Below are 19,151 nucleotides of genomic sequence, written 5' to 3'. Positions count from 1 at the left end.
AACAGTGGCCTAACCAATGTCCTGTACAGCTGCAACATGACCTCCCAACTCCTGTACTCAATACTCTGATCAATAAAGGAAAGCATACCAAACGCCTTCTTCACTATCCTATCTACCTGAGACTCCACTTTCAAGGAGCTATGAACCTGCACTCCAAGGTCTCTTTGTTCAGCAACACTCCCTAGGACCTTACCATTAAGTGTATAAGTCCTGCTAAGATTTGCTTTCCCAAAATGCAGCACCTCGCTGTTGCTGAATAAAAAATAATATTTTGAAGAGTTTTCAGATGTGTTGATCCCACTTTGAAAAATGAGAGGATGTTAGGGAACATTGGGTATTGGGAGAAGAAGAGCGGTCCCTTCGACAGGGCTGTAAATGGGATGTGGCTTAGGACAGGTACACTGTTTAGCTTGGTTCTTAAATAACAATTATTTACAAATCTGTCCTTGTATTTCCATGAAATGTCAGCTGTGCCACCTATGAGACCTGAGAGATGTTGCTTTTTGGTTCTCCTCCCACTACGCACAGAGTGAAGGGCAACTCCTGGCTGGCTGCGTCGACCCAGTGCACAGCTGGCTTTAAACCTGGTGCTGTTAACAGCCCATCTTGCTGCTAAACATCACTTGCAAAATGCTTTGTAGAATATATTCAGCTGTACTTTGTCATGACAACGGATCATAATCTTAAATTACTTATGAATATATTGAATTTTAAATAAAACCTTGACTTTTAAAGAAGACAGACATACAAACCAAAAGATAACTGAGGATGCAAATTTAGCAATAGTCAAAAATCTTTCCATGGATTATACTGAGTCCTGAGAATGAACTATGGAATGTCACACATGAAAAGTGTCAAGGGAAATTCAGTCAGCAACACTCCCAAAAGAGAAATGCCATTCAATAAACCATACTGTGATCTCCTGTGGGCTGTATTATCTTTTCTCACACATTAGTAGCTAGTAAGCTCACACTTTCTTTAACTTTAAGAAAACCCAGTTAGGAACAAGGTGGGAATGCAGGGGGCAAGGAAGCAGCATTCAAAAGGTTCCTGAAACCTCACCCTCCTCCTTATCTGAGGAGCCATGAATGACATTTCTCCGGGAACCTGACTGAAATCCACAAGATCGTCTGTGGAATCTGACATCATATTGAAACCAGTGAATGGAGAGAGCTGGAAGGCTTTTTGCTCCCCCCACACTGGCATGAATTGTAAGCAGCAGCAATGGCTGGGAAAACTCAAATTGGACCCATCTATCATTTTACAAGGACTCCAGAGTCAACTGACTCTATAATAATCTATTCATTGATTGAGCTCCAAAAACCGATTTCACATTTTTACAGCAATAGAAGAAAATCTAGACAACAACCTAATTTTGTTGCATGTATTTGAATCCATGATGAAATACACAATAAGGCATTTCATATTTGATTCAATAAAAATAACCCAAGTCTACCCACAAAGTATAAGAATTTGGTACAACATTAACACTCTTAACTTTAGTGTCAGTATATATTTTATAATCAGACACCTTTTAGCATGCTATTAACTATAAACTTCACTTATATCCTCCTTTATATATTTCTTAAGCCTTTAAACTATAAAAGCATTTAAAAGAATTTAAAGCCAGCATTATTTACATGCAGATTTCTGATCTTGCGATTATGATTTTAATTATCTCAATTCACAAACACGTGCTTTTTATTTTCTCTTAAAATTTTCATAACAGCACAAGATCCCTTAAATATGTTTCCACCATTTTTTTGTCTCAGTGAGTGTTCTGTTCATAAATGAGAAGAGTTCTTACTGAGGTAAAATCTGATAGAGTAGATTTTCTGCTTTTCTCTTTTCCTCCAGGTAAGCCTGTGTTCTTTCCTCTACAAGCTTCTCCAGGTTATTGGCATACTGCTCCATTCTTGACAGCAAGTTATCCAAGATACTACTACTGCCCTCCCTAAAAAGAATTAATACAAAGAAACAATATAGATGAAAGATCATTACCATCCTAGTAAAATTCACTTTAAGCCCTGAATAGATTGTTCTCAATTATCTTTATGATTTCAATCAGTACCCTATATACTAGAAACTATTCATCTGTTTTACAAAAACAATTTTCTTCACTCTTGTACTGAACTACAAATTTTCAAATGGCTCTCTCCAATTCAAAACTATAAGGCCTTGGAGTAGAAGTGGGCAATTCAGTCTATTGAGTTTGCTCTGCCATTCAATGGGATCATGGCTAATCTTATAAACCTGAAATCCACTTTGCTGTCTACCCTATAGTCCTCGATTCTCTTATTCAGCCTTCAAAATACTTAATGGCCTAGCCTCGACAGTCCTCTGTGGTAAAGATACACTACTCTCTGAGAGAAGAAATTCCTCCTCACCTCTGTCTTACATGTTCATCCCCTTATTCTGACTTTATGTCCTCTGATCCAAGATTCTTCCATAAGGGAAAACAACCTTTCTGCAACTACCCTGTAAAATCCTTTATATGAATCTCTTTATGGAAGAGGATAAGACAGTGGATCAAGAATCCTAACCAGTTTCAAATGCTTCTCTGACAAAATTACTGGAAATGGTTTTGCACATGCTTGTCTTTCCAGAAGGAATGACCAGTAAAACTTGTGAAAGTGGTACATACTGGCCTGACATACCTTGTATACTTCAAGATGGAGCTCCAGTATAATGAGCCTGTCAATTTCCAAGTGGTATTAATTTTGACTGGCATTTTTCTCTAAGTTACTCGTGACAACTCCAGATTCTAAACAACAACACTCATCTGAGCTAAGTTCAGTAACTTTGAACATTGACAGCAAATGTTTTTCTTTAAACGGTGTTGCCTATGCTGGCAGATTCAGGTAAGTTAAACAGGCCTCTGAGGGGCATTTGAAAATTGACAGCTAACTGAAACCATGACCCATAATAGATAACCAAAACTTTTATTGTTACACTATCTCTTACGTGATATATAAGTTTCTTTCTTAAAAAAACACTCTCTTTTTCAAAACTAATGGTTGGCAAACATTTTTCTGTTTTTAGACATTGAAACAGCTTTCAAGTCAGCTCCACCTTTCAATTCTGTGGTGTTGAATTCAACATCAACTTCTGTAATCCAATTTTTCTCCTTATTCCTTCATGCTCTCATCAAAAAAAACCTACAGATTTGAATTGTGAGTTGATCCAGAACCTTGGATTGGTGAATGCCTTTAATTAAGAGAATTGCAGAAATTCATACTTTTTGATTTCATTCCTAAATTTAATATTACAATTTGTTGGGAGTGTTGATGATATGAAATATAAAGATGAGAAAAGATAGATTAGGGGCCAACACTGAAAAACACTTGATTCATGTTCTTATCAATTTTGCAGCTAACCAGTTCAATTGAGTGTTTGTCGATTATATTATGCAATTTATTGCATGACTTTTTTCTGAGTTGCATTCTTGAATTTGAAGAATTTAAGGTAAAATGTAGAAGGAAAGTTGTTTATTTTACAGACCACTGATGAACTAACGAATGAATGTGTATAATATGTAACCTTTGATTGATAAATGGCAAAATTAGAGTGGTGCTGGAAAAGCACAGCAGGTCAGGCAGCATCCGAGGAGCAGGAGAATCGACGTTTCGGGCATTAGTTCTTCATCAGGAATTTCACTGATAAATGCCAAGCACAACAACCAGCACTGATACATTCATCCATTTTTCAAATGAATTCGCTGCAAATTCATCCTTTATTCCATATTATTTACAGCTGCACTGCTGTTTTCAATATAGGGCATTTGAAACTTAGATACCTTTGGGTAAGTCTTTCATTCAAAGATCTGCCATCCACACATAAACTGGCTCAAGATGATTATTTAAAAAAAAAGGTTCATAAAGCTTTACAAGTGTCAAAATCACATTTTTCTTTTATTTTAGTTTGGAAGGAAAAGAGAACATGCTGCAAATCTCAAAGAATTACAATTCGAGGATATGGTGCAGTGTGTACATACTTTGGAAGTCATATGTGCAGTTTAAAAGATGCTTTTTATGTTCCACTTCAATTGCATCTTAATGAAATAACTCAGCAGTGGCACACAAGTTAAGGGATTTAAATGCTGACATCCAATCATTGGTATTGTTAACTTATTTCTTAATTAAGGTGAATTCTATTTAAGCGTGTCTCTAACTATTAATGTAACTAAAGGATAAAATCAGTGGGGAGCAGCACCCACAGGAGAACTTAGATCAGTGTGACAGTGTTCTAATCTTAATTCTATATCAGAGTCTTTTTGAGCTTAGCTTTCAATGGAGTGTGGGCCTTGGAAATTATCAGGCAATCGAATGTTGGGATGCATTAAAATTAGCACTTTTCACTCTCTAGTACCTCTCCCAACTCAACATTGCCCAACTGTAACTTTGACAACAAGCACTGACAGACATATGCTCTAAATTAGAGATATTTCAGTACAGAAAACAACGTGGACATTGCTGAATCACAAGTCAGTCTGTTTGTCGATGACTTCAGATGAATATAATTGAAATGAGGTGGCACAAGAGGAGTGAGTTTGCTTTCCTAATGCTGAACAAACTTGCATTGGATGACCAAAAATAGAGGTAGGGACCATCTATTTAAATTTCCCCATGAACTCCTGCCATATACCATTTTGACTAGCGTAGTAAAAGTGACATGACACACATTCAAACTGATGTTCATTTCAATTTTTACAATGTATTCTTGAATTCTGAATATTCCTACATTTAAAACCTCCAGCTGGTTGTGTGGGCTCCTGATACCTGTGTGAAAGATGTCTGGCTAGTTAATATGCGAACCTTGGGAAAGTCTGTTATGGAGTTGAAGGCCTCTAAACAGGTAAGTTAAAAGTTGTTTTTCACTACAAATGTTGCAATCAGGCATTGTATGATAAGTCAAAATGGACTCATCAATGTTTCAATGTAGTAAGAGATCATGGAGCTCTGTCCTTAAAATGAAAGTTAACATTAAATTCACCAGCATTCTGTACATGCTCACATGAATTTGAATATTTTCTTCAGTGGATAAAGGGCTCCTATGCATTCAACACTATAGTCAACACTAATTTGTCATCTGGACTTTGTGAGTAAGTTTTTACATTGATCTAAAATCCAAATATTTGTTGATTGAAAAAGCTGAACAGCTACCTGGATTGTTTGATTCCAATTCTGTCTGTTGAATGTTTGAAAAAACTGTCAACTTCAAATACACCCTTGGAGATTTTTATTCATATAGTTTTGCAAGAGAAACTCATTATGCATGTTTGGTTAAATTCCATTCCATGCTAATGGATTTAGCTCAACAGGGCTTGGTTACATAGCTGCCAAGGGGGATCATGAGCTTTGTTTGACAGTTTTATGAACAATTAGTAAGATTATATTTCTTCAAGGTTGTTTTTTCATGCTTATTTATTTATTGTGATGGATGAGAGCACTTAAGAGGCATACTTTTTAATCAAAAAAACGCTAACAAGAAAATTCGACCCTTTGACTTACTTATTGAATCTTGTAATCATAACCTTAATTTGGCTAAAATCAGGTCTTTCAGCAATGTCTTCTGACCAGCACTTCTCCATGAAATTGCCAAGCTCTTCACTGTGACAGTTGATGTCTGTTGTGGGCCTAAAATAAGGCTTCTGACCATTTCGGACCTTCTGAACAATTTCTGCAAAGGTTAATATTTGCAGTGAAGAATGTTAAAACATTTTTGTAATGTAATACAATAAAGGCTAATACTAAACTGCAGAGAAGCTAACAACTTTATCTTTAGGGAGGGGCCCAGCTCAGTACTTTTGAAAACCAATGACAGATGGAAGATTCTCAGTTAGCTTGGCAAGACACAGAGAAAATTTAAAACACTTACTTCTGCAAAAGTAATCCTGGTATTTATCTGGATAACAGCAGGTAAAACTAAATTAAATAGATTTATTCTACATCGGCTAATTTCTTATTCATTTAACCAGTACATTAATTAAATGGTTTTATTCAGTGACAATATTTTAGACTGGAGTTTCTCTACTTTTGAAATTCCTCTTTCTATTTCAGCTTTGTAATTGCTTATGTTGAAAATTATTTTGTAATGAATATGTTAATTATATTTTCTATGTTTAGGTTTGACAACAAAGCTCACTGTCTGTATGTACAACCTGGAGAAACATTCATGCTTCTCTTAGCTCCACAATGATTTCTGAGACAAAACTTTAATTCACCTTTTTTGGGTCTAGGACTTGTTGCAGGTTGCTCAATGTGGGAAATGTGCATGGTGTTCACTCTGCCATTGGTGTCGCAAATTAGCAATGGGGTTCTCAAAGCAGCATATTAAAAACAGATTACAACCTCTAATAGGTAAGTATCTGGACTGTGCAGGTTAATTCCTGAAGAAAACTGTAGCAGGCAGATTTGGAGTGGGAAGGGACAATGATGTTCTAGATGCTATCTCTATGCTGCTGTCAGGTAAGATATCTCAGAACTGCGGCCCAAATAAATCAGAACAATGGAGGTCTCGGGAAAAGAGTAAGTTGGAAACCACTGACCTGTGGCAAGGAGACACAAGGCCAAATCAGCACAGGTGATGGTTCAAATTTGATTTAACTCTGGAACAAGGTAATTGTAAGCCTTTTAAGTGGTACCACAAGACTTCTCGTTTATATCAGTAGATTAAATGGTATGATCTTGTAAACTGAATTTTGAAACTGTTTTATTAAGTTGAAACTGATCGCTGCTAGAATTATATAATTCTTTCTTGAATTTAGTGTGCTATTTGTCATGTCATTCCATTACATGCATACAGGCAGGTAAATAAAATTACATTAGCAATATGATTTAACATCATCATTTCTTTCCTGAACTCTGATGAGCAAAAAATTAAATTGGCTGCATTTGACACTGTGGATCTGAAGGTGGGGGAAGGAGAAAGCATGTCAAATACAGCTGGTGGTTGACTCCCATTCTACCAGCTGCCCATCTGCCAATGGGTTAATGTTAGGCCTCAAGTGAGCAATTAATGAAAGCATGCTTCTCTGGAGATTGTGGACAGTCAAGAAGTGTCTCCTTAACTGGATCCTAGACCCACTGGATGGCCCCTCAATAGCTCTCACAGAGGACCTTGCAAACTTGGCCCCATCATCCTCCCACCAAACAGGGGTCTGCCAGTGAAACCACCAAACATTTCACAAGTTCAGATCTGACCATGAATGACTCTTCAGGTCCTGATTGCATTACTGGCAGCAGCCACTTCTCCTGGTGTTCTGCTGCCTCTGGCAAGCTGTCAGCATCAAACTAACTGACAGTGTTCTCAGATGATTTCTTGTCTTCTCGAGGTGGAAACCCAGCATCTAGCCGATAAAATCAATATGGGGCAGCTGGGCTAATTCTCCCTCAACCTTTCAGCAGAAGGGGATAAGGACAGAGCTCCATTTAGCCCCATCTGTTTTCATGAAAATGCTTTAATAATAGATCCCTGCTGTTTGCTATCAGATACCTTTAATCCACCACCAATTCAATTCACAACTTTCACCCCTAGTGTCAGGAAACTGGCATTCTTCCCAACTAGCCTTATTTCCTACTTCTGGGAGCAGCATCAGATCCCACTCCCTTGGTAGAAAGTGATCTGACAATAACATCTCAACCTAAAAGTTATGGCCTCCGAACACTGCAGCTGTCCCAGTCCATCACTGTTAATGTGCTGAAGCATAGATTGCAAACAAATCTATTAAAATACAATAAGGCACTCAAATAAAACCAAAACAGTGTGGATGCTGGAAATCTGTAATAAAGAGGGAAAATGCTGTCGAAACTCAACAGATCTGGCAGCATCTATGGAGACAAAAATAATTTCTCTCTCCATAGATGCTCCAACATTTGCTGAGTTTTGTCACCATTTTCTCTTTTTATTCACAATAACACAAGGCAATCACATCAACATTTGTGTCAAACCATGGGAACAATTTGAGAAAGAGATTCTTGAATTTGTAAAGTCATCACCTTATGACGTTTAAACTACTTCACAATCAATGAATTACTTATATTGATGTGCAGATGGTGTTGGGAGTGAAGGCATTAGTTAGATGCAATAGGCATACAGTAGGATCTTCTCTGCAATTTTAAATGAAAGCCCATTTTTCTCTCTTATTCACAAAACCTTGCACTGTTAAAGTTACAAGAATGCTAACAGTCTTTAGGTAACTCTTGCAAGTGGCTAATCTTTGTCAGTGAGTCCAGATGGTAAATGCCAATGTGTAAGGTATTCAAGCTTATTACACCTATCTCTCAGCCAGCTTCTGAACATGCACTTCCACGAGGAATTACTAGGTAATGATCATCAACTGCAATTGGCAGTTGACTGGCAATTCTCTTCCTAACCAAATGCACTGAAGCTATTCCATGAGCTTCACTGGCTGAGTGCCAACTAATTTATAATGGTCTTTGAAGGTGGCACTTGCAATTGTGCTTAGAAGTAGCCATTTGAATAAACTGGGCAACTGCCATTTATGCTCAGTGAAGATTTCCAAGGACGTTGCCAGGGTTGGAGGGTTTGAGCTTCAGGGAGACACTGAATAAGCTGGGGCTGTTTTTCCTTGGAATATCGGAGGCTGAGGGATGACTTTATGGAGGTTTGTAAAATCATGAGGGGCATGGATAGGGTAAATAGACAAGGTATTTTCCCTGGGGTTGGGAAGTTCAGAACTAGAGGGTATAGGTTGAGGGTAAGAGGGGAAAAGTTTAAAAGGGACCTATGGGACAACGTTTTCATACAGGATGTACAGAATGAGCTGCCAGAGAATGTGGTGGAGGCTGGTACAATTACAACATTTAAAAGGCATCTGGATGGGTATATGAATAGGAAGGGTTTAGAGGGATATGGGCCAAGTCCTGGCAAATGGGACTAGATTAATTTAATCTGGTCGGCATGGACGAGTTGGACTGAAGGGTCTGTTTCCCTGCTGTACAGCTCTATGACTCTAAGTAAAATGCTGCTGCCCTACACAGTGACCCACTCCACCACAAAACAACCTTTCACAAACACATTTATAGAAGTCTGCATTTAATTTGTATTTCAAGTAAAAGTCATCTATTTACCCATAGATCTTCAGGATAGCTACTAAAACAGTCTTAATTGCTTTGCTGAGTACAACAGTAGATGAAAATGGATTTAACAAAATACCTTTCGGACTGAGATCCATCCCTTCTATGTAAAATGGACCATTTCTTAAGGCAATCTCTTGAAGAATAATGCCAAAACTATAGACATCTCCTTTCTGGGTACCTTGTGGAGGTGCTCGTCCCCATCTTAATAATTCTGGTGCTGTCCAAAGCTTTTCTATTGTAAACATGAAGCAATACTTAAATTAATTTTGTCTTGGCAGTTACAAGTAAAAATGTGTAACATACACACCTTAGCATTTAACTCTTTTTCTGAACATGGATTGTTTGTTATGTGTCATGTGACCACTGTAAAATGTATCATTTGTAAGATTAAAAAAGACATTGATGTCTGAAAGCAGAGTTTATCTCTCCGTCTGTGTCTAATAAATTCCTGAATAGTATATAGAAAGCAAGATCATGATCAAGAAACTATTTATATCTGCAGCGTTTGTAACCTATTCTGCATTCTACATGTTTTGGGAATTGATGGGGTTGGAGGGGTGTAGGATGCAGCAGTTGAGGGGAAGGGGAGGTCAGTGGCTGGTGGAGGATGACCTGCTGGGTTGAAGATTTTAATCCACTGTACAATTTAACTGCTACTGTGGAATATGTTAGGCCATGGATAATCAACGATATCATCAGCATCAATAAGAAAAACACCCAGTATCACTAAGTTGTAATTCTGTGTATTTGACAATTCACAGGAGTGGACAAAATATAGAGAGTTTTATTTATTTATGCTCCTGGTGTGAAGTTTAGAATTAGGAACCTGATACACATAGTTTTCCACATGCTTCTGTTCCTGGTGCGCCACAGCTTTGTATCAGTGATATTGAGTTCAAGCCCTACAGGAAGCAGATAGCATCAGCTGTTCCAAGCCAACTAACTGCCAACTACTAAGAGTGCCAAAAACATTAAGGCACATTCTCTCAAGTTGGTAATGTGTGTCAGGAAGATGATTCAAGTTCAGGGAAACCTGTTTCAAGAATACACTGACTTTTTAGTTTACACTTAGAGCCACAGGAAAATATACTCTCATTTAATTTGTTTAACCTTTTGGTCAGGAAATGGCACATACTGTGAGTAATAATAAAGAAAAGTGTGAAGGAAAATCTTAGCACTAACCGAAACCAAACAACTTCTGATATTTGGTTATTTCCATTATGGTGTTCTCACTCCTTGTAAACTGCAGGACTCTAAAATAGTTTAACAACCTTCTAGCAGCTGTTCAACGTGACCATGTTTAGACGCAATTCAATAAACTGATGCAACTCTCATGGTAACTTTGATATATGAGAAACCAAACTTATATTTTTAATTAAAACTTTCTCAACTATTAAATTGGATTACATCCCTTGATTGACAAATCAAATTCCTAATTTTCCTAGTGGCCCTGACTAAATTTCATCAAATCATATGACATCTTTACATGTCTGGGTAATTATTCAGGTATTCCGAGTCACTGGCAATTTTTTTTCCTTTAGAATGTGTGTGTGTGTGTAGAAGTGTATTATTGTGTGTGTTCACATCCACACAAAACTGAAGGAGGATACAACTGAATTCCCTAGTTTACAGAATACTCTTATTTCACTTGCTCTTTAGTTTCAGATATAGATGAAAGTAAACATAAACTTTTCAATTTGTGATCCCAAATTGAAGCCTACTTTGATAAGCTGACACAGACTGAAACTTACTTGCATAGAGTGCATATGAATCTTCATTATCACATGATGAACGAAAACTGGTCAAACCATAGTCGGTGATTTTTAGCACAAAACGACTGTCAACAACACAATTGGATGATTTAAGGTTACCATGTGATCCAATTATACTGTTATGTAGAAACACCATTCCCTGCAAACCAAAAGCAATCAGCTTAATTCAGCAATCTGATCCTATTTGAATATCACCTCAGAGAGCTTAAACTTTCAATGGGTTGTCTCACTGATTCACCTATGTTGGACAGGAACTTCTAGAAGAATGGCGTAAATGGCACAGTCAAAGCTGGGGCTGGCAAGTGGGATAATCACCATCATGGCCTAGGGATGTAGCTGAATAACATAAGCCAAATAAACCAGGCTTCAGTCATATCTTTGTTTCAGAGACACAATGCCAAGATGCCAAGTAAGTACATGTGAACTCAGCAGATTGTTCCTGTCACTTAACAAATATTTGACTGACAGGAAGAGTTGGACTCAATAGTAAATTGGCTGTTATCACATATTTGATGTGCAATGTTGGGTCTCATGCAATGGTTGGACAGGTGCTAACAAAATGCTATTGAATTGTCAGTCTATGACTTTGCTTCATAAAAGACTATAATAATTAATACAGATGAGGGACATATTAAACCTTAGAGCATTTTTCACAGCTTCATGATGTCCCAAATCACTTTGCAACCAATAGACTATTCATGAAATGCAGTCACTGTCATAATGTGGGAAACAAAACAGCCATTTTGCATAGAAAACCTTAAGACCTTTCCACAAACAGCAAAATGATAATAACCAGGTAATCCGTTATTTAGAATGATTCAGCTCAATGCTTTCATCCATGGCAGGCTGGGAAGTACAGATCATTTAATAGGGTGGGAGAGTCCTACTGGGGCTGCTGCCATCTCCCCACATCTGCCATGATTAAGTGTGCAGCTGGAAGACTTGAAGGTGATTTTTTTTTGGTCCAAAACTGAAGGTAAATCTACTTATATCATAGTTGTGCTCACAACTATGTTACCTGTAGCTTTTATTTCTGGGTCAGAAGGTTAACAGTGCAAGGCATGAGCACACAAATCAAAGTGGCCATTTCAGTGCAGTACTGGGCTAAAACAGTATTGTTGGATGTGCCATCTTTTGGCTGAGGTGTTGAACTAAAGCCATCTGCCCTTTCCCTCTCACAACGACATAAATGATCATGTAGATCTATTTCAAAGAAAGGTAGAGGGTTATATGCAGTGCTCTGGTTAATATTTGTTGCTCATTCAGGATCATGGAAACCATCAATCTGGCCCATCAATCACTTTACTGTTTGTGAGAGCTTCTGTGTGCACATAGCCTACGTGTATTTTACACTGAGAGACACTGCATTGAAAAACTATAAAGTATTTGAGATGGCCTGTGGTTGAAAAAGATGCAATATTAAAAAAATGTGATTTTAACACTTTCAGTATCGAAATACACTCATTTTTTGTTGATTTTATTCAAATAATCAAAATTCTTCCAAGAAGTATCTGCCCCAGATTTACTGGTTGTTTTTCCAAACATTGCTTTGTGAAACTTGCTTTGTAGGAAACAGACCCAATGGAATGCTTTTTACTAATGACATTTTCTGAATACAATTTCTCAGATTAGCTCAATTCTATTTCCATATCTCAGCTACTCTCATGTTCCTTACCTTTACAATATCATTAATTAGTGAATAGCGAAATACCCAGTCAAGGTTAATACTTTCATTTTCAAGTATATCCTGAAAAGATAAAAGCAGAAACCATTTAAAATAAATATACATTGCCCTTCTAATACAGTAAAGAAGGTGCAATAACAATGATTTTATCATTAAACAATTCATCAAATACTTTCATACTGATGGTGTCTGAAATGTTAATGAATTTTGGAAGATTTCCTCCGAATTAAGCTGTCTTCTTTGGAACGACGGTCATGAAGGACATTAACCTGCACATTCACATTTTAATCTATGCTGGCATGTGAATTTTTGCAATGTATTATGTTTCAAGAAGAAGCAGGAAGCCCAAATGTTTACCAACTAGTAAGAGCTTAATTAAAGATGTGTTCACTAATGTCATCATTATGGCATGTGACCAGTTTCTTATATGATAGTCCACCATACTACCACAAATACACAAGATAATGGTCAAAATGTTCATCTCTCTTAGTAAAATCACCTAAAGCCCAGACTGGAAATCACCAGCAACACTGATGAAATAAATCCCAAGTGGAGAGGGTTTTACTGGACTTTGTTAAATTACAATAAAAAGTGTTAAATCTATCCATACATTCAATTTTTTAATAGTCATATGCATAGGGTTTTACTTTGCTGATTTTACACTAAGATTTATTTTCCCTAATGTCTTTTTTTAACCCACTGAGAGGAACACAAAGAATGTATTCCTGGATGATATACAATTTAATCACAACTAGGCAGCAAATCAGAAAAAGAAGCAATTATAGGACAACTTACTGAGCCCTCAGGTGTCATGTAAGCACTGTCGATAACAGTCTCTGGGGATGCAGTTGAGTGCACAAATTGAAGGAAGCAAGATGAACAAAAATCTTATTTACTGATGAAGTGCTTTTAATTTGCATAGGTGCCCGAAGCGAATGGGCAAGTGTCCTTTGCAGGTTGGGAGAACAGCCTATCATTAAACAAAGTGCTCAGCGGGAATCCAAAGCAATTACAGAGAGGTCAGCTTAATCTTATGCTTGATGATATGTATGAAAGAAGATGTCAGATTTGATAAAGTGCCAATTTAAGCAAGCAGAAACACTGTCAGTTATATCACGACACTGTGAATGCCAATTATTTTATAATGTTATATATGAGTAACATTGATCTTTCAAGCAAATTTTTGTCAGCAACAATACTGATGTGAAGGAGCTTGCACAGGAATATTGCTGCACTAAATTGTACCTACAGTTATTTTAGAATGAAAGTGGCGTACTGAAAACATTTTATAACGATTAAAATAGTTGTATTAGTGCAATGGTTCTATTACAATAGAAGAGGAATACACAGTTAGTGGAAGGTGAGAATTTTTATCAACAAAGAAGTAACTAAAGGCCCCTCACTGACCGTCACGTGACCGCACTAACCAACCTCACTGACCGCCACGTGTCTACACTGAGTCCCCCACTGACCGCCACGTGTCCGCACTGACCACCACATGACCGCACTGACCCCCTCTCTGACCGCCACGTGTCCGCACTGACCCCCTTACTGACTGCCACATGTCCGCACTGAGCCCCTCACTGACCGCCACGTATCCACACTGAGCCCTCTCACTGACCACCACGTGTCCGCCCTGACCCACTCACTGACCGCCACGTGTCTGCACTGAGCCCTCTAACTGACCACCACGTGTCCGCACTGACCGCCTCACTGACCGCCACGTGTCCGCACTGAGCCCATTCAGTGACCGCCATGTGTCCGACTGAGCCCCCTCACTGACTGCCACATGTCCGCACTGAGCCCTCTCACTGACCACCATGTGTCTGCACTGAGTCTCCTCACTGACTGCCACGTGACCGCATTGAGCCCCCTCACTGACTGCCACGTGTCTGCAATGACCCGTCACTGACTGCAACGTGTCCGCACTGGGCCCCCTCACTGACCGCCACGTTTGCACACTGGACCCCCTCACTGACCGCCACGTTTGCACACTGGGCCCCCTCTCTGACCGCCACGTGTCCGCACTGGACCCCCTCACTGACTGCAACGTGTCCGCACTGGGCCTCCTCACTGACCGCCACGTGTCCGCACTGAGCTCTCTCACTGACCGCCACGTGTCCGCATTGAGCTCTCTCACTGACCCCCATGTGTCTGCACTGAGCCCCCTCACTGACCGCCACGTGTCCGCAATGGGCCCTCTCACTGACTGCCACGTGTCCGCACTGACCCTGTCACTGACTGCCACGTGTCCGCACTAAGCCCCCTCACTAACTACCAAGTGTCCACACTGGGCCCACTCACTGACCGCTACGTGTTCGCACTAAGACCCCTCACTGACTGCCACGTCTCTGCACTGAGCTCTCTCACTGACTGCCACGTGTCTGCACTGGGCCCTCTCACTGACTGCCACGTGTCCGTGCTGAGCCCTCTCACTGACCGCCATGTATCCGCACTGAGCCCTCTCACTGAACGTCACGTGTCCACACTGACCCCCTCACTGACCACCACGTGTCGGCACTGAGCCCCCTCACTGACTGCCACGTGTCTGCACTGATCCCCCTCACTGACCGCCACCTGTCAGGACTTAGCTCTCTCACTGATCGACACATGTCCGCACTGGGCCCTCTCACTAACAGCCACGTGTCCGCACTGAGCCCTCTCACTGACCACCACATGTCCGCACTGAGCCCCCTCACTGACCACCACGTGTCCGCACTGAGACCCCTCACTGACCACCACATGTCCGCACTGAGCCCCCTCACTGACCACCACATGTCCGCACTGAGACCCCTCACTGACAGTCACGTGTCCTAACTGAGCCCCCTCACTGACCGCCATGTGTCCGCACTGAGCCCTCTCACTGACCACCACGTGTCCACACAGAGCCCCCTCACTTACCGCCACGTGTCCGCACTGAGCCCCCTCACCCTCCGCCACGTGTCCGCACTGAGCCCCCTCAGTGACTGCCACCCGTCCGTACTGAGCCCTCTCACTGACCGCCACGTGTCCTCACTGAGACCCCTCACTGATCGCCACCCGTCCGTACTGAGCCCTCTCACTGACCGCCACGTGTCCTCACTGAGACCCCTCACTGACCGCCATGAGTCCACACTGAGCCCCTCCACTGACCGCCTCATGTCCGCATTGGGCCTCCTCACTGACAGCCACGTGTCCGCACTGAGCCCCCTCACTGACCGCCATGAGTCCACACTGGGCCCCCTCACTGATCGCCATGTGTCGGCACTGGGCCCCCTCACTGACCATCACGTGTCCGCACTGAGACCCCTCACTGACCGCCACGTGTCCGCACTGAGCCCCCTCACTGACCGCCACATATCTGCACTGAGCCCCTCACTGACCGCCACGTGCCTGCACTGAACTCTCTCACTGACCGCCACGTGTCCGCACTGAGCACTCTCACTGACCGCCACGCGTCGGCTCTGGGCCTCCTCACTGACCGCCATGTGTCCGCACTGGGCCCCTCACTGACCGCCATGTGTCCGCACTGGGCCCACTCACTGACCGCCATGTGTCCGCACTGGGCCCCCTCACTGACCGCCATGTGTCGGCACTGGGCCCCCTCACTGACCGCCACGTGTCCGCACTGAGCCCTCTCACTGACCGCCACGTGTCCACACTGAGCCCTCTCACTGACCGCCACGTGTCCATACTGAGGCCCCCTCACTGACCGCCACGTGTCCGCACTGAGCCCCCTCACTGACCACCAATTGTCTGCACGGAGCCCCCTCACTGACCACCATGTGCCTGCACTGAGCTCTCTCACTGACCGCCACGTGTCCGCACTGTGCCCCCTCACTGACCGCCACATGTCCGCACTGAGCCCCCTCACTGACCGCCACCCATCCGTACTGAGCCCTCTCACTGACCGCCACGTGTCTGCACTGAGCCCCCTCACTGACCGCCACCCATCTGTATTGAGCCCTCTCACTGACCGCCACGTGTCTGCACTGAGCCCTCTCACTGACCGCCACATGTCTGTACTGAGCCCCCACACTGACTGCCATGTGTCTGCACTGGGCCCTCACACTGACCGCCACGTGTCCATACTGTGCTCCCTCACTGACCGCCATGTGTCCATACTGTGCTCCCTCACTGACTGCCACGTGTCCGCACTGAGCCCTCTTACTGACCACCACTTGTCCATGCTGGGCTTCTTCACTGACCACCAATCCCGTGACCGAGCTCGGCACAATATATATGTGCAGACATGTAAACATGGGGTAAAAACAATGACTGCAGATACTGGAAACCAGATTCTGGATTAGTGGTGCTGGAAGAGCACAGCAGTTCAGGCAGCAGTTCGGATGTTATCTGAACTGCTGTGCTCTTCCAGCACAACTAATCCAAAATGTATACACGGTGGCAAACGTGACCAGATTTTAGTTCCTCTTCTTCATCCTCCTCATCTGCAACATCTCAGCTTCCAGGATCCTGCCCAGACACATGGCTGGTATTTTCCATCTCTTCGTCAAAACCAATTCCACCATCTTTCCTTACTTTGTTGTCTGTTCTGTCCTTATGCTGCTGAGAGACAACGTTACCCAGATTCCTCTGTTTTAGTGCCTCCACCAATTCTGTGTTCTCCCCTATTAGCTCCCTATGCTCATTCGCCAAGGGACCAGCATTCACTTTAGCTACTCTCTTCGTTTTGAGTCATAGAGTGATACAGCACGGAAACAGACCTTTCGGTCCAATCAGTGCATGCTGAACATATTCGCAAACTAAACATAGTTCCACCTGCCTGCTCCTGACTCATATCACTCCAAAACTGTCCTATTCATGTATCTATCCAAATGTCTTTTCAACGTTCTAATTGTTCCCGCGTCCACCACTTCCTCAGGACGTTCATTCCACACACGAACCACCCTCTGTGCAAAACATTTTGCCTTGTGTCATTTTTAAATCTTTCTCCTCTCACTTTAAAAATGTGCTCCTTAGTATTGAAATTGTGCAGCCTCGTGAAAACACAACTACCATTCACTCTATCTATACCCCTCATTATTTTATAAACTTCTACAAGGTCACCTCTCAACCTCCTACACTCCAGTGAAAAAAAGTCTCAGCCTATCCAGCCTTTCTTTATAACTCAAACTTTCCATTCTCGGCAACATCCTGGCAAATCTCTTCTGAACCCTCTCCAGCTTAATAATATCCTTCCAATAACTGGGCGTCCGGATCTGGACAATACTTACCGAAGCTTTTGTTATCCAAACTTACATTTTGCACTACTTTTCTTTCATAATTTACCTTTGTTCTCTTTGTTACTTTTCAGTAATCCTTTTGTAGTTTTTAAAATATTTTCTCATGTTCCAGCCTAGTGCTATGCCTTAATTTTTTTTAGATTCGATTAATTACTTACCGTGTGGAAAAAGGCCCTTCGGCCCAACAAGTCCACACCGACCCGCTGAAGCACAACCCACCCAGACCCATTCCCCTACCTCTAACACTACGGGCAATTTAGCATGGCCAATTCACCTGACCTGCACATTTTTGGATTGTGGGAGGAAACTGGAGCACCCGGAGGAAACCCATGCAGACGCAGGGAGAATGTGCAAACTCCACACAGTCAGTTGCCTGAGGTGGGAAATGAACCTGGGTCTCTGGTGCTGTGAGGCAGCAGTGTTAACCACTGTGCCACCGTGCCACTCACGGTGCTGTCTTTAACCTCCTTACTTAGATAAGGATGTTGTATCCTCTTTTACAATCTTTTTTCCTCCCTGAGATATATTTTAGCTGGCAGGAATTGAATATCTCCTTAAACATCTGCTACTGCTCGTCAACTACCTTTAGTCTTCCTTCGCAGTCCACTAGGGCCACATCTGTCCTAATGCCCATGTAACATGCACATGAACATGACACTAACTCCAATTCGATGTTATTCACTTTTGGCAACAGTTCTCAATCTCTCTCATTGGGTGGACTGCATCTGCTCAAGACTGCACAGCATGAATGTGATTTTTGTTTGTTCACTGAATTGCAACATCGACCACAATATTAACGTTGCCACAATTTATGGCTGCTTTCCACAATGTTGAGTAACCTTTTGGTCTGTGTTGCATTCCACACTGGCTGCACAATTAGATTTCTTCCCTCTCTCTCTCTTGCTGTCTTTCTCTCCCCCTCCTCCCACTGGCTTTGAGATTTAGTACTGCTTTGATTACCTCATGAGCCTTGCCTGGCTCCCATCAGAATGATTCCATGTTCTTCACCTCATAAGCAGTCAGCTTGCCCTTTTACTGCTCCTATTGATCACCTCTTCTGCACTGTCTCATTTGTGATCAGATTCCTCAGCTGCCTTTCTCATTCCATAAATTATTCCATCCTATAGTATTTTGGTCAGATTGAGAAAGTGTACTAAGTTAGGCTCTTATTTCAACAACAGGCTGATCTATGACCTGCCCTAATTATATTAGATTAAATTAGATTACAGTGTGGAAACAGGCCCTTCGGCCCAACAAGTCCACACTGACCCGCCGAAGCGAAATCCACCCATACCCCTACATTTACCCCTTATCTAACACTACGGGCAATTTAGTATGGCCAATTCACCTGACCCTGCACATCTTTGGA

The 19,151-nt window shown here is 41.8% G+C and overlaps 1 protein-coding gene across 1 annotated transcript in view; it reads right to left on the bottom strand.

The window, feature by feature from the left end:
- Positions 1-19,151, bottom strand: part of npr2 (natriuretic peptide receptor 2) — a 163,159-nt gene that overhangs the window by 40,825 nt on the left and 103,183 nt on the right. Inside the window, exons 12-16 of the mRNA XM_043686946.1 lie at positions 12,549-12,620; positions 10,853-11,012; positions 9,178-9,333; positions 5,511-5,679; positions 1,808-1,954 (exon numbers count right to left, since the gene is read on the bottom strand). Coding sequence (XP_043542881.1) covers positions 1,808-1,954; positions 5,511-5,679; positions 9,178-9,333; positions 10,853-11,012; positions 12,549-12,620 — 704 coding nt within the window. The remainder of the gene's footprint in view (positions 1-1,807; positions 1,955-5,510; positions 5,680-9,177; positions 9,334-10,852; positions 11,013-12,548; positions 12,621-19,151) is intronic.

This window comes from Chiloscyllium plagiosum, chromosome 1 (assembly GCF_004010195.1).
Source record: "Chiloscyllium plagiosum isolate BGI_BamShark_2017 chromosome 1, ASM401019v2, whole genome shotgun sequence".
Taxonomy (NCBI): Eukaryota; Metazoa; Chordata; class Chondrichthyes; order Orectolobiformes; family Hemiscylliidae; genus Chiloscyllium; species Chiloscyllium plagiosum.
The sequence above is the reverse complement of the archived record's forward strand: the minus strand, read 5'-3'. Positions and strand labels throughout refer to the sequence as shown.